Source organism: Sceloporus occidentalis, unplaced genomic scaffold (genome assembly GCF_023333645.1).
Source record: "Sceloporus occidentalis isolate IW3139 unplaced genomic scaffold, rSceOcc1.0.p SCAF_1, whole genome shotgun sequence".
In the NCBI taxonomy this organism is placed as follows: Eukaryota; Metazoa; Chordata; class Lepidosauria; order Squamata; family Phrynosomatidae; genus Sceloporus; species Sceloporus occidentalis.
Window position 1 is genome coordinate 76,525,674 of NW_028316981.1, and position 16,771 is coordinate 76,542,444.

The 16,771-nt window shown below is 42.5% G+C and overlaps 1 protein-coding gene across 5 annotated transcripts in view; it reads right to left on the reverse strand.

Moving 5' to 3' along the window:
* Nucleotides 1–292: 292 nt before the first annotated feature.
* SEMA3F (semaphorin 3F) overlaps nt 293–16,771 on the reverse strand; it is a 175,084-nt gene continuing 158,605 nt past the window's right edge. For 3 of the 5 annotated variants that reach the window (XM_089525866.1, XM_089525848.1, XM_089525859.1), the window contains 6 exons: nt 14,026–14,114; nt 12,684–12,725; nt 9,858–10,015; nt 8,997–9,064; nt 4,363–4,496; nt 293–3,842 (listed from right to left, as the gene is read on the reverse strand). In XM_089525866.1, the coding sequence (XP_089381992.1) occupies nt 3,408–3,842; nt 4,363–4,496; nt 8,997–9,064; nt 9,858–10,015; nt 12,684–12,725; nt 14,026–14,114 (926 nt within the window). In that variant the 3' untranslated portion in view covers nt 293–3,407. The remainder of the gene's footprint in view (nt 3,843–4,362; nt 4,497–8,996; nt 9,065–9,857; nt 10,016–12,683; nt 12,726–14,025; nt 14,115–16,771) is intronic. The other 2 variants (XM_089525875.1, XM_089525884.1) reach the window with 1 other exon arrangement.

The window sequence follows — 16,771 nt, forward strand, 5'->3', positions numbered from 1 at the left end:
GGCAACACTACTATGGGGTTTTCTTGGCACGTTTCTTCAGAGGTGGGGTTGAAATTGCCACTGAGGCTGAGAGAGTGTGACTTGTCCAAGGTCACCCAGTGGATTTTCATGGCTGAGCAGGGATTCAAACCCTGGTCTCCAGAGTCCTAGTCCAGTGCTCAAGCCACTACACCATGCTGGTGCTCATAATACATACACAATCAAGAAGCTAATAGTAAGGATCTACTTCCAAAGTAAGAATGAACCATCTGATCTGAATTATAAGCCTTTATCCCTTTTATTAAATGGAAGCATTCTGGTAGCAAGTTGCTCAAAGATAAGTTGGGGGTGTCAATCTAAAGCTGAACCAGTGCAATAAAAGCACAATGTGGCTTCCTGCAGGAGGCAAAAGGGGAAGGGAGAAGTGGAGGTGAAGGAGGCTTGAGTCTTCAAAAAACAAAGCCAGTGTTTATTAGCTTGTTCTATCCACAGGAATTTCACATTACAGGCGCAAAGTGGCTCTGCACTTGAATTCATCACAAGGAGCTCTTTACGATGCTCCAGATCCCCGGTTTTGTTACATAATCAATTTACAGCTATTTACAATAGAAAGTCTAGGTGCATCACTCAAACTGGCAGGAGGGGGACCCAGGGAGGATGGATGAGGTGGGCCCAGGGCTCCCAAACATGAAAGGTGAGCCCTCTTCTTGTTAACAGCAGGCGGCATAGGCCCAGTGACCAAAGGGTGAGAAATACAGGCTTCTGCTCTGTGGCGACTGCCCCTTGCTGTGCAGACAGAAGCAGAAGTACAAGAAACAACCCAGCTTCCATCCCAGCTCACATAGGTTACACATTAGTAGTAATGCAATAGCTTTAGGCATGGTCTTCTCCTATACATACACACCACTTGCCCTTTCCCACAGCTTCTTGGAAGTAACACAATATAAAAGGGACCCCCATTTGTGGCAGAGCAGGCGTTTTCCTTGCATCAGTCCATCAGGTCACTGCTAGAGGGAATCAAGATTCGGCAGATGTAGATCAGTGTAACTCTGCAGGCAGAAGCCTTCTGGATTAATCCAGACTGAGAATTTGACCTTAATTTGTCTTGGAGTATGGAACATAAAAGTCAGCCTGATGGAGAAGTCCAAGAGACAAGAAAACCAAGCATTTGCTTCAGAAATATCTATGGTGGAAAACCAGATGCAAGACATTCATTTTATGCCTTTGGATGAAGAAATCAAAGGAACTGGAGAAAGGGAACATCCAAGAGAGTGCTTGACTAATCAAATGAGAAGGGCTGGTTCAAGCCTCAGAGTAGACCATTGACCTGGGACCCTCCTGGGTACTCTTTGTCATGATTACTCAGTGATAAAGGACAGGAATTCTGCACATGCCCAGAAGCACTATGCTGTTTCCCACCATGTAATTAAGTTTGTGAGCAAAGGAAGTCTGGCTTCAGTTTAGCACTGGCTATATTAGTTACCATATTCTATATATCTCTATACTGCATCACGAGTCATATTTGTGATTTCTCTACTTTTTCCAGAATCCTTCATTATAGCTATTTTCAGAACCGTGGTCTCCTGGCTTTATGAACAGTAACCGCTGCTCCTAGGTTGCTGTTTTCCACTCAAAATGAATCTCAATGGTTGCCCTAATTCCCACGTGCACAGTTGTCCATAACCCCTAAAACCCATAGTTTATTTATTTATTTAAAAGACTTTTTCTGCAGTGAAGCTAGTCCTGTTCTACTTGTACTGGCCTTCACCAGAAAGAAAATCAGCAGGGAGATGATAGCAATTCTCCTGGCTGCATGGGATACACCCAAGGCTTATTAGTCTACATTCTTTGGAAAGTTATCTTTTAATTAGGCAAGAAGGCAGCAAGCAGTTTTCTGTTTGAGTTCCAAGATCTCCTTCTTTGAAATGTTCTCTGGCATGCTCTGTCCATCCTGTCCTGCACTAAATCACCCATGTGGGGTGACCAGTAAGGAAAATGCCACAAAAAATCTTGAGGGGCATATCATTCAAGCATACCGGAGCAGGTTTACTTACTCCTTGGCTTGTATTCCATTAGTAAGTAGTCTGGTGGTTGTCATACTGTGGATATGGACTCCCAGTGAGCAAATTAATATTATTAAATTATAATAAATAGGTTGGTAAAGAGGGATACATTCCTGCTGACTGAGCAGAAGCCTGGCCTCCTGGTATCTATCTACAGATGCTTAATCCTCCCGGCCACCTTCACTCTCATACTGTATTTGGCCTGAGAAGTGCCTGATGCACACACTTCAAGAGAGTAGCTTTGGTTTAAATAGACATTATTACACTTCCCTGGATTAACCCACCTGGCAAAACCCTTGCATTCATCTGATAAACTGGCTCAATGGAGCCAGGTGTCTTTGAGCAGAACTGTGCCAATCTTCCCACCCACTCTTTTGGTTATTATCTATTGCCACTATTTCCATACCACAGTTTCCACAGACAGTACCTCTTGCACTTCACTAACCCAACAGGATAAACAATTTCTCAAATTATGACACCATTTTTTGACTATCCAACAGTAGGATTAATAGTTTTGCAGTGGCACCACACGGGCCTATGGGTAGACCTCTTTGATGGAGGGCTTCCTTCACCCTTAAATGGCCCAGGCCCCTTGAGGGATCCAGCTTGCACAGCGCTATGCTCTGGAGAGTCTCCTTCCAGATGGTGCTCTGTGGCAGAGAAATGGTAAGGGAGAAAGAAAGTGCTAAAGTTTTTGTAGGTGTGGCAGGGGTTTATGTATGTCAGGGTGGAGGAATGCTCTCAGGACACACAAAAGCCTCTTTTTAAAAAAATCAGGTAGAAATATTTTCAACAGTAGTTCTGAAGTCTCAGCCATTCCCACGGCAGTCCAGGTATGAAAATCTCTGCTCCACCATCCTGAAGTCCTGTGTTTCACTCCACACTTGAGTCCTATGTCCCACTCAGCAAAGAAGGCCCAAATGAGAATCATGGGAACAGGAACTTTGCCCTTAGCACCTGCCAGTAGACATTTCTTTTCTGCCAGGTGCCAGATGTGCTTTGAGCTGATAAAAGGAGTGGGGGAATAATCTTGCCCTTGTTCCCCACCCCTCCAACCAGTCTGTTATTATACAGTACCGCAGAAAAAAAGTGAGGAAAGGAAGAGAGCAAGGTGCCAGTGGGATGCCTCCAAGCTCCTCACACTAAGGTAAGGCTGAGTTTACCCGCAGATTATGTACAACCTACAAATAAATACTGTCTTCAGAGGGAGCAGGGTATGCTTGTGTGGTTTTTTTTTTGTATGCATGTATGTATATATATATTTATATTTATATATATATATATATTTATATATATTTTAATATTAAAATGGGGAGGCAGGAAAGTATAGCACTGTCATTACACAGTCCCTTTTGGCTGTCAGTTTCATGTCTGTTGATCCCCTTCTGGTGGGTGATTCCGGCGGTTACGAGGCTTCTTCTGATCGTGCAGCTCTTTGGCCTTGAGATTGGCCAGAGTCTCCTTGTGGTTGGAGGCCACATGCCGCCAGTAGCCCTGGCAGTACTGGTTGATGAGTCCCATCTCAGGTTGGGTGAGCAGCTGCACCAGGTCATGGTAGTGAGAGCTGAAGGTACCTGGAAGGCCAGCCTGCACAGCTGCCACAGAAGGGGCAGGGGCCTCTGACTGGAAGAGCACAGCATGGATGGTTTCACTGCTCAGGACATGCAGCTGCACTTTGGTCACCGTGTGCTTGAAGTTGTTCTCTGTAGCTGTGCAGGAATAGAGGCCCCCATCTGAGAGCTGCAAGGACCGCAACAGCAGCCCCTGCTCTGTCCTTAGCACCCGGCCTTCTGTGCGTAGCTGAAGGAGAGAGAAACACGGGGGAGGAGGGGGCTGCCATTAGCACCACTGAAACAACTGGGCTGAGATGCACTGAAGAGAACAATCTACCCTGCAACAAACACTCTAAGTCTGAGATTGTTTCTGGTCCTTCCCTCATTGCTTCTCTTACATTTTCCTGTTATAAGAGTTTGAGCATCTCCCACCCCACTGCAATCCTGACTAGCAGCAGTTCTACCACAAAGAGTTACTGTCCTTTCATTTGAGAGGTAGGATGTAACTATATGTATGGGGCAGGTTGGGATGGGAATTGGTCCCAGTGACAGGCATTCTGGAGGAGGGCTTATTGGAGAAATACAAAATATAGCACGATATAATCTTAAAAGCATAAATATAAAGTTTCCAATGGAAGGAGCAGGCAAGCTATGCTTCCCTTTCAGCCACTAACTGTGATGGAAAGAATCCCCTGTCCTCCCACCCATTTCCTCAGATCACATCCTGGAAATACCAGGTGGGCATGTCAGTGTGTGGGGTTTTGCACCTCTTTCCTTCGGTCACTGTTGTCTTTCTGGAGGAGCCACTTGACGGTGGCCTGAGGAGAGCGAGGCTGGCACTCCAGAAAAGCTGTGCTTCCCTCCACGCCATATTGGACTGCTTCTACTGTGTTCTTGCTGGCTGGAGGTGGGAAAACAGCATATGAGGACAAGTTACATTTAAAACATTTCTGAGGAAAATATGTCCAAGTGACTCACACACATGGATCACCACTGCCACATTTTATTTACACAAACATTTTCCACAGAGGACTAATTAATGCCCACTGCATGCACATCTTTTATGATACCTTGCAACTCCATTGTTTTTGGGTGTAAACTTTACATAAAGGTGTGTGACACCATCCAGTCTGCCAGTTTTGTGCCACTGAATGGTTCTCCTCTTAACAAGCTTACACCGCCATGAAACAATGAAAAACTTCCACTAATTTCAACGGAAGCTTCATACTGTCCTTCTTCCTGGCTATTGTCTTGCTACGTCCACTTGAGGCATTCCTTCATTTGCACAATGGCATCCTTTCATCTGGACACACATTTTGTCTAACATCAGGCAGTGTGGCGTGCAATCCTATGAGTGTCTATTCAAAAGTAAACTATCCTGAGTTTAAGGAAGGGACGAGATTAACTACAACTCCAAGCATTCTCCATCATGGGTTAGGGTGAAGGACTGCATGATCCCATCCATGATTTCATGGGACGTATACCTAAGAAAGTGTGTACAGAGTTGCAGCTATAGCTAATTAAAATGTTGCCAATATCCTCTGCCAACAGACAAATGTGGATACTTCATATGCTTTGAGAGAAACAACTAAAGTGGAATGAAAAGGTACAAAAGGGCTGGTTTGAATGTATCTTTATTCTTCAGTCAAATTGCTTTTTTTGACTGCCTCCTTCCATCTGTTCAGTGTAAAAAGGTCATTTCCTGTTTTACCCATGGCTGCCTACATTTGGTGCCAAGAAAGTCAACATTCTGCACCAAGCAAACCCACACTGTGTATTCAGAAAAAAATCCTTCAGCTAAGTAAAACGTGCCTACTTGGAATACATTGCTATATTTATGTGCTTAATATTGTACTAGATAATTTGTTTTATATGCTTTATAGTTTTGAAAAAAAAAAAAACTGATGGAGGCTGCAGGAAAAAGGCACAAACAATTTCAGATTGCAGAAATATTCAGCTTCCCTTGCCCATATTTTTTGACATTTTGTTGTGTTACAACCTGGAATTCAAGTGGATTTAATATGCTTGATTGATGTATACTTCATACTGATTTTTGATTGATCCTGCCTTATATCCTGCCTTTCTCCCAAAATGGAATCCAGGATGGCAGATATATACAACATACTCAACATTGTGAAGGTGCAAAGTATTTTTATTATGAAACTTAAGTAAATAAAAACAAAGTGAGATTTGTTGGTTGTATTCATGCCCCTCAGTCAATACTTGGTAGAAGTGCTTTTGACAGCTATTACAGTGTGCCCGCGCCATATGCATGTGCACTATACACGCGTAATCAGGAAGCCACATGACGATAAAAACAATGGTGTATGTGCCCCCATGCGTTGTGCCACCGCCAGATGCATGCACCCTATTGTTTCCTATGGAGCATGAGCATACACGGATTTTCCCTTACACGGGGTGTGTGTGTCCAGAATGGATCCTCCACGTAAGGAGAGGGGCTACTGTATTATGATTATGATTTTATTTGTATATATACTACCATCACCGTACATAATGCTTTACAAATAAAAGATCAATAAAAAAACCTAGTTCCCTTCCCTCAGGCTTACATTCAAATCAAGAAATGATCCAAAAGGAAAAATGGATGTCCAGCAGATACTGAGTATCTTTTCCTCCGAGTATAGAACAGTGGTAGTTGGAATGGAGGGAGGGCCTTTCATCTGCTTCTGGCCTGGGCATGATGTTGGTACAGCTGCGAGTATTCTTGAGAAAGCCTTTAGCAGCTTTGTACATTCTTGCAAGTTCTGCCCATTTTTTTCTTGGCAAAATTCTCTAGATCTTTCAGGTTAGATGAAGACTGTTGGACAACAACAACTTTAAAGTCTTGCCACAGTTTCTCAGTCTGGCTGATGTCTGGGCTTTGGCTAGATCACTGTAAAGCATTCAGATTCTTGTTTTTAAACCACTCCAGGGTTGTACTGAAAGATAAAACTCCAACCCAGCCTCAGATTCCTTGCAGACTGAAACAGGTTTTCCTCTAGAATTGCCCTGTTGTTTGGCTCTATTCTTCTTAGCTTCAGTCCCGACTAGATTCCCAGTCTCTGTTAGGGAAATGTATCCCAACAACACGATGCTACCATGCTCACAATGGGGATAGTCTTCTCAGGGCACTGAGCACTGTTTGCTTTGTGCCACCTGTAACATTTTATGGCAAGGCCAAAAAGGTCAGTTTTGCTTTCATGAGAGCAGAGAACCTTTCCCCACATTTGTACTGTGTCTCAGCCATTATTTTTTAAAAAGAAAACTCTAAATGGGCTTTGATATGGGTTTGTTTCAGCTGTGGCTTTCTTCTCGTCACCCATGGGATAACTATGACATACCATTAAGTTGGTTCTGAACCCAACTGAATTGTATGCCATAGTTGTCCCATGGGTGATTCTCCCATCTCAGTTGCAGGTCCTTCCTGCACCTTAAGAGTTACCGATGGCCCCTTGGTTATTTCTCTGATCAGTGTTTGCCTTACTTGGTCAATGAGTTTTAGTGGCCAGTCTTATCTAGACAGAGTCATAGTTGAGTCTTATTCTTTCTGTTCTGTAATAATGGATTTAACAGTGCTCCAGGAAATGTTCATAGTTGAGATTTTTTTTTTAATAACATAGCCTAGATTGGTACTTCTGCACAATTTTATTCTGGACTTGTTTTGAGAGCTCCTTTGTGCAGCAAAGCTGTTTGTTTAGCTATGCTCTCTAACAGACTCTGGGGCCTTCCAGAAACAGAGATCAAGTAACATTGTAAATGCACACACCTGGAGTGCATTCAAATTTGCAGGTGACTTCTGGAGGCAGTAGGTTGCACCAGAGCTTATGTAGATGTGTCACAGGAAAGGCATTCAATATTTATGGAACCAACAAGTGCCAGTTTGTTTTTATTGTGTTTGCTTTTGTGTCACAATAAAAATATTTTGAACTTATAAAGTGATGAACATCTTGTGTACTCCAAGTGGTAAAATTCCAGCTAAATAATTTTAAATCCAGCACAACAAAATATGGAAAATATGAAAAATTTAAAAATTCTTGGTGGTCAATTCTTCTCCAAGGCAATGTGCCGGTAGTGTTACAATGCCTTTACTGTGTTATCAGGAGGGGTGGAATTGACATTTGACAGTTTCCCAGCTGAGGTCAGGAGGAAAAATAGCACCCAGAAAGCTCCTGCAACCCTGTGCTTTTATTTTTGTTCTCAGAACAACAAAAACTGTGTGGCTTTCCAAGCTGCTAAAGATTTTCCCCAAAAGTCTCACAGGTGTACCATCATGTTGTTTTTCACAGTATGCTTACTTGAAAAACTGCACAAAATACAACAAGCTATACAGTGAACTATAATTTAAAATGGTGTCTCTCTCTGTGTTGTCTGTCTTGTTTGTTCTGTGGATAATATATCATTTCTTACACTTTTGGGGCTGTCGTTCCTGTTCCTATTCCCATTCCCATTCCAAGGTTGTGCAACATTTAAAGTTGTGCAGCACTGAAGTTGTGGAACAATTAAAGTTGTGAAACATTTCCCTTTTGTTCTTTTTTCTCTGTCTTTTTGGAAAGCTCTAAAAGTTTTGTGGGAAAGTTGTACATCAAGTTGCTTTCTGGGAAGCTCCATAGCTTTCTCCAGAACATTGTGCCCATCATTCCTGTCATTTGGGAGCAGGGCTGGAAAGTTCCTGAGTATCTTGAAAGAAAAATGTATGCTTTTTCCCAACATCTGTCAGGAATAGTAAAATCTAGAATTACCATCTCTAGTTACCATTAATATTACCTTACAGGCTTAGAAAGCTTTTCCTGACTAGTCTCTCTCTCTCTCTCTCTCTCTCTCTCTCTCTCTCTCTGTGTGTGTGTGTTTGTGTTACAGCTGGTGACCATTGTTACAAAATCGAAACCACCTGGGAGATGCATAGCTCCTTCACAAACTTTAAAGAACTCCAGAAAGCTTTCCAGAAATGCCCTAGCACTGTAGGGAGAAATTGTACCATTTGCCTTCCCAGGAGGGTTCCTGGAGTGCTATTAAACATGTTAAGAAGCCAGGCATTTCCCACAGAGCTTTGGTTTGCTGAAAAAAAAGAAAGAACTTAATTTAGAAGAAACAAACTGGAAGTGAGGTATAGGGGTGGGGTGTAATGCAAGCTTCCTATTTTCGTTGCAAGAGGAAAAAACGTTCCAGGCCTTAGTCACTTTGAACAAAAAGGCAACTGATGCCATTTGGCAGTATTGCCAAAAGGAAAGCTAGCAAATGGTAATTAATGCAGCACCTTTCATCTCTGCTCAGTACTACAGTCCTTTGTAGACAATGGGTTAGCAGCAACTAACACATTTGTTTTCTGAGACCTTCACTGCTGTGTTCAGGAGGAATGTTATGTTCTGTTCTCTATGTGTGTATATGTGTGTAGGGCACTCACCATTGGAATTGTAGCCCCTACATTGACGAATGGGGTTACCATGCCGGACATCCTGTCGCCTACTCCGCCTACAGAGATGAAAGAAACAGCTGGTTAGGAAGCTGAAAACTGGGCAGTTCCCAGCAGCAGTAGAAAGAACACCACAAAGTGACACGCTCATTCACACTCATTGTCATGTTGTCTTTCAGGCCTGTCCCTAGGCTATGACTCCTAGAATAATTTTTAGCTAATAATGGCAGCCTTGAATCCTTTCTATGAACCATTTCCTGCCGTGAAGCAATTCTAATATACTCCTTACACTACCTAGATGTGCTGCCTGGAATTCCATTATCCTATGTTTCTCCTGAATTTGCTCTTGGCTACCATTCAACATAAATCCTAGGCTGCTGTCACTCTTTAGAAGTAAAGCAGTTTGGCACCACTTTAACTTCCATGGCTCAATGCTATGGAAGTTTGGGGTTTATCATTTGTTGTGGGACCAGAGCTCTCTGACAGAGATGGCTAAATATCTCATAAAGCTAGAAATCTCATATTTCTATATCATTGAGCCATGGTAGTTAAAATGACATCAAACTGTTTTATTTCTAAAGTATGACAGCAGCCCTGGACTACCTCTGAATTAAAGCTTGGAAAAGGAACTATTTCAAGGTTCTACTGAGAATCCCACCTTATGTCAACATAGTTAATTCTCTAGGATGGCAGAATCAATCTTAAAAGACAAACCTAAAGCACCCCTGGCTTTCTTAGAAATCGTGTGTTTTCTACAAAGCTCTTGATCCCAGACTCTTAAGTCTCTTCCCAGAGCATCGCCAATAGATAGCTGCTTATTGGTGTAGAAGTCTATCACCTGCTACATAGTACCTCTTGGAGGAAGCAGAGTAACGAGAACAAGACTTTCCATCCCAGGCACAGTAGGGATCCCTGGCAAGGCAGCAGTCAGCACAGGCTTCTCCATATACATCACAGCGGTGAAGGGCCAGATGTGTTAGCCCAATGGCTGAGGACACGTAGAGCTGTTGCTGTTGGGCATCAAAGTAACATTCAGATGTCAGTGGAGGGACAGGCTCCCTTCTGCTCCCACACTGAACCAAAAGCAGACAATGATTTTTGTTTTTCTTTGAGAGCAGATGGACAGAAAAGCTCTCCTTTACCCAGATCACCCATATCTCCTTTCAAACCCACCCAATAAACTTTTGAGTGAGATCACTGCAATCTTTGGCCCTATTCCCACTGGCAGTTTTGCACTGGAAGGAACTGGGCAGATTTGGGGGCCCCCTCCCGAACCTCTCCATTAGCAAGTGCCCACTACAAAAATTGGGGCATTTTAACCCGAATGCTTTCTTACAGAAATCGGGTTTAACATGAAGGCACCTGCTGTCAATCAAGCAATCGTCATAGCTGACGTTTGCAGCACTCATCGGGGCATCAGAAGTATGCTTTTCCCCTCCTTTTTTTAAAGAGCCAGGCACAAAATGCACCAAAATGCGCACTTTTTGCCAGATTTAAAAACCTCGTGTGTGTGTGTGTGTGTGTGTGTGTGTGTGTGTGTGTGTGGTGGGCATTTGGGTCAGTGCAGGTTATGATCTGCCCTTGGCCCCATTTTCAACCCCAAAATGCAAGCTAATGCATCCTGTATCCCCCCCTCCTTGCCAGCTCAGAATGCTTCTTACACATGTAATAATAATACTAATAATAATACTACTACTAATAATAAATTCCTCACCTCGGAAATGCCAGAAAAGGATGCTATTGCCATGCATTCTTTTTTGCTCTTAAAAACAATTCAGGGCTACCCCTGAATTCCTTAGAGGCAGTTGCAAAAGCATTTATCTATTTGCCAATTTGCCAAATTGACAAAAGCAACAAATGTAACATTCAAATTGTAGCATTCATTCGCAAAGGAAAAAAAGTTGCCCTTTGCAACATTTCCCCTTTGCTGGAAGCGAGCAAATGAAAGTGAAAGGGAACAAGCTGCTACCCACGTTCTATCCATCAATATATCTGCCTCAAGAAAATAACATGCGCATATTTTGTCAAAAATCATTTTAAAAAATATAAAAAGGGGGGGGGAGGTGCCTGATGCGAGCTCCATTCATGCCCTGCCTTTGACCTGAACTGAACCTTTTCCTCCTGCTTACATTCTCTTCAGAGGAGGTTTGCCATTGCCTTCCACTGAGGCTGAGAGAGAGTGACCTGTCAGTTCCAACTAAAGTAGACCCATGGAATCAATTGAGAATAAAAGGAAAATGCAGCGCAGGCATTCTGACTGTAGCATCTGCATATAACACAAATAATAATAATAATAATAATAATAATAATAATCCAGGAGCAAGAGGAAATGAAAGTAGCACAAGCAAGCACAAAGGTATGTCACCCAAAAAATCATGTGCATAGATTGTCAAAAATAAAAGCAGTTCCTTCTATCAGCTTCCGGGCCCAGTACAAGGTGTTGGTTATCACCTTTAAAGCCCTAAATGGCTTGGGTCCAAGCTATCTTAGGGACCGCCTCCTCCCGTACAATCCTCCCCGCGCTCTCCGGTCCTCTGGGAAGAACTTACTACAGCCTTTAAAATCTAGGCTTGCGGCGACCTCCCAGAGGGCGTTCTCTGCTGTCGCCCCCAAACTCTGGAACGACCTGCCGAATGAGATCCGTCAGATAACATCATTAGACAGCTTTAAAAAAGTGGTCAAGACGGATCTCTTCCGGCAGGCCTTTCCAGATTAACCATCCCGGCCCAGGTTCCCAGGTTCCCTGATTCCCTCATTCCTCCCGTGGCCCCATCTTAGTGATGGTTGAGGATCAACAGAGGGATATCAGGGTTTTTAGTTTTAATTGCTGTTTTTATGCTTGATATTGTGTTTTTAATATGTTATACTATTTAATACTGTCTTAAGGGGGGGAGGGATAAAGGGTTTTTAATTGTCATATTTTATATTTTACTGTTGTTAACCGCCCGGATTGGTTTGCCAGAGGGCGGTATACAAATAATAATAATAATAATAATAATAATAATAATAATAATTACAGCCTGATTTCCGTACATCCCTCCTCTGGCTTGGCCCCGCTGCCCAATTTCCCTTGGCAATCTTCCTCCTCCTCTTTCTTTCCGACCCTGCCCTCTCTCTGAGCTGCCCTGGCTCCTTCATCATCATCCTCCTGATCCGTTATAGAATGCCCTCTATGGCCCCCTTCTTCCCCCCTGGCTCCTTCATCCTCCTCCTCCATCACTTTCTCCAGCCCCCCCCCCCCCGCCCTCCCTCTGACAGCCCTTTGCAGCCCTGTCAGTCACCCTGATTTCCCCTTTTAGCCTCCTGTCACCCTTTGCCTCCTGTCAGATCCCTCTTTTTCCTTCGGCTCTTTCCTCCTCCTCCTCTTCCTCCTCCTCCCCTCCGATGAGGGGAGGGAATGCTCTGGCCTCTACCCGCCCTCTGACCTTAATCCTTCCCTGAATTTGCCCCGATCGTGATCGGGGGCAAGTTCATATTTCGTGGAACCCGGGTCTTAAGAAAAGACGGATTTTAGCCCAAATCTCGATACCCCGCGCTAAGGGGCATTTCCTTGTGCATGCCTTGACATGGATTGTGACAGAATCGGGCCCAATATGAATTTCACGTGGAAGAATCGATTTCAAAACAGAGGTAAAAGGTAGTGTGAATGGGCCCCTAGTATGAGAAATGTACACTCACTCTTTTGGAAGAGATGGTCATGGTCTTGATGGGGGCTGGAACCTATAGGGAAAACACATTACCGTAAAAACAAAAATCAGAGGTGGAAAAACCTTTCTTAGAACCAACAAAAATGTCCCAAAACTATGTAAGCTTTCAAATTCTCTAGAATTCTTCATAAGGTCAGAAAATATCAAAAAATAAAATTTAAAAAATTCAAAAATTGGATGGGTAAAGTAAGGTAAAAGATTTGGCTGGATATTGTGTTCATTAGACTAGAGAAGATGGAAACTGCAGCCTGAGTGAAGAAAGAGTTCTTGGTGGAGGTCTCACATTATAATTAATGTGGTTTGCCTGGATGCACAGGCAATGGCTGCTCTCCATCTCTGGAGGCAAAAAGATTGAAACTGTTGGAAGATTTTTGCATTCTCTTTCTCCCTCCTTAGATAGATAGAGATTTCCAGCATGCAAACTGCTCTCTCTCTCTCTCTCTCTCATTCAAACTAACCATGTGACGTAGATCACTCCACCTTTGGGACTAACAGACATTATCTCTCAAGATTTTCTTCTGATCTGTTTGGTCCTGCATCTTCCTTCTCCATCAACTGTCTTTGGTAAGATTTCTATTTACCTGAACTATTCACTAGCTAGATTAGGATATAGCCTTTTGTGTAAATATAGAGTAAAGCCATTAGCAAACTTTTGTTTGAACTACAAGCTACTTGTATTGCATTTGGAGTCAGACTCAGTTCTTAGGGAAGCATAGTTCGACAAGAACATATTTCTCCTACGTTGCTAATTTAAAACTAGATCCTAACAGGCTTGGCCTTGACATTTTTTGACATTTAATATTTTTGCTTCCTTGGCAAGGGCTGAAGTCTTGGGAAACTTAAATTATCCTACAGAAACTCATTATGCACATTATGGTAGTTAATGTGTTAATTCATGTTTGAGAGAGAGAGAAAGAGAGAGAGAGGTTGCTGTCCCAGGATCTTTGGAGTAGCTTAGAGAGAATCCAGTTGGACAAGTGTACAATCCAATCTTAAGAATTCAAGTGGACAACACCATTTTCTTCTGGGCCTGAAATTCTACAAACACCATTTCTAGTAGTTCCAGATAATAGTTTTTGAGCATTTAAAGTATTTTGCAGTCTTTGCAACACTTCTGGATAACAAAGAAGTCAGCAGATAATGGTGCTGAGGAAAAACCGTGTTCTGTCTAGGGCAAGCTGCTGACTTAATGGCTGAGATGAAACCTAAAGAAGGAAACTCATAGCTCACAGTCATCACCAATACCCTACTCCTAGCTCTTAATCCCACATACTTCACAGGATCTCAGAATACCAGGGACAAGCAGTACTTACCTTGAACACTTCCACTTCTTCTAGCATCAGTTCTTCTGTTTCCATATCATCTTTGGGCAAGACTATAACCTTCTGGACTGTGCCACGATCTGCAACAGAAAGGAAAAACACACAGGGAGTTGAATACCTCTTGGGTCTTTTCTCTTTCACCCTTTCTGGATTAAATGTGATGCTTCAGTATTAAGATCAAAATGGCTGGTGGCACTGGCCAACTTTCCAAATAGTCTATATTAGAGAAGTGGTTGGATGAACCTCTTTGGCCAAGAGTACTGTAATAAAGTGGCCGCCACTGAGAAATACCTGTTCCTTGTAAATGGCTGTAGTTGTCTGCACTAATATTTTGTGATTTTATGGTATTTCAGACATCAATACTAACTGACCACTGTGAAGATCTGAAAGACCTGTATCACCTTACTGACCTTTAAAAATTTAGGGCAAGGGTCATGATTTGCATCTTATTACCTTCCATCTCATTCCCACAACTGTGTAAATATGCTTTATACTTGAGGTCTTAATACCACTTGGTGCTGCATCCAAAGAAGTGGATTTATAGCCATGAAAGCTCATGCAAAAAAAAAAACTAACAAAAAACAAAAGCAAAACAAAGCAAAGCAAAACACACATGCACACAAACCCAAACCAGTTAGTTTTAAAGGTGCTACCACATTTCTTTGTCCTCCTCCTCTTTCCTTCCTTCCTCCTTTTTATTTTCTAGAGAAGGGAATGTGTAGGTCAAGAACTGGGAATCTCTTGTGCCTCAAGGGCTGGATTGATTTCAGAGCAACACTTCAATGGCAACCAACATGCATGCACATTGCAAGCTTTGTCTGCTCCTTGCTTCCTACAACTGGAGAAAATAAGAGGTATGGCAGGTGGACTCCCAAAAGAACCAAGCTCATGGGTGAAGTTTCAGAAAGGGGACATATCCAAGTGAAACAGCTTTATAAATGGGATTTTGGAGCCTTTGGCACTAGCTTTGTTGGGATATAGCAACTTCGCATGCTGAGACCTTCTAATAAATGCATGTCTATGCCTACTCATTGCCCCTCCTCATTTCCTGTTTACCCATGAGGACACCTAACCTTTTGTTCCCAAGAAGAAGAAGAAAGCAAGAATGAGTCGCCATTACTATCTACTTACCTACTAATCTCCTTGCCTGTGTCCGGAGCTGATGAAAGGATGCTGAGGCAGCATCCTTTCCTGAAATGCATGTAGACTACCTTTTTTACCTGATATTTCTTGCAACATGAAGTTAGACCTGTGTATCTCTTCATACACATGATTTTGTAAGTAAACTTATTTCTTTTTTCGCTTAAACCAAGTGACTGTGTTTTTATTGGGGACACGTGGCTGGGAGAGGAGCTAGTTGAGTTTTCCTGCTTGCCTTATATCCCGCTGTGTGAACTCTGCTAGTAAGATTAAATAATCTTGCTTACTTTCCTGAATTTCTAACGATCCTCAAGAAAGAACTACATTTCCCAACAAGTTTAGACCCAAAGGAAGTAGGGAAAGAGTCAACAGAGTATCCCCATGGATGTTTGCATGAGCAGGAAACAGAAGAAGCATGTTATAGAAACAACAGGGACAAAGTTGTTAGGACAAAGGCAAAAATGCTAGGACAAAGGCAAAAATTGAATAGCTCAAGATGAAAGGATGTGGTGCAGACACAAGTACAGTTTGTGATGGATAAGGAATTAATGGGAGTACGTGAAAAGTATGGTCATAGTACAGCAGTTACATGAAAGCCTTAAAGAACCAAACAGATCTGACTTATATAAAGACTGTACAAGAAACATACCAATCTCAAGACGAACATTATATCTGGTCATTTTAAAAAATTACAGAAAGAGACAATATGCATTAAATATTTTTCAAATCCTAGTGAAATGCTTGCTGCTAAGAATCCGCTTGCATTACATGCGAAACCACTAATCTTTTAATATAAAACTTCCCTGTGCAATATACGTATTTTACCCTCTGATTGGAAGCTTCCAGCCATCTGGGGCCAGACACTTTCCCCTTTAGGAAATCTGTTTTGCTTTGAAAAATCCTTCACACTCTAGGGGACAAGGGACAGTGCTTTCATGTTTTTACTGTCCTTAAACCAGTTTTAGACAAAGAAGTCACTTCTGGTTTTGAAGAAAGAAAAAAAATACCACCCCAGTTGTTGGGGCTAAAACAGACTGGAAGTGTGTGTGTGTGTGTGTGTGTGTCAGAATTGCCCCATGAGACAGGCTTTTATAAAAAAAATTGAAAAGGGCATATGACTTTTGCTTTAGTGGGCTCCATGTTGTCTGTGGGCCACACTTTGCCCATCCCTGCTCTAAAGTATCATGGTGGGTAATCTATGAATGGATGGGGATGCAAACAATTCTAAAGAATCCAATGCAGTAAGGGAGAGGTTCTCTTTGAGCAACAGGTACACACGCCCTGAGCACACTTTCAGCTGAAGTTAGGTTCTGTTAACATGATTCTGCTGATATTAGAGTTGCCTTGGGTTTCTCTTGATAAAAGATTTTTGCCTAATCCTGCATGGAGTTCAGTTGCCCACATACCAGCAAACTGGAGAAAAAGCAGACAGGGACAGAGCAAAGAAGTACATTTTATTTCTGATGCTGTTCTATAAAACTTGTGCTAATTTCTGTCTCTAAATTTGGAAGTTGGCATAGGGTCGTTCCATGCTTTTGCTTCAGGATACCAATCAGTGCCTCTTTTAAAAACCAAGAACATTGTTCTGGGTTTGTAG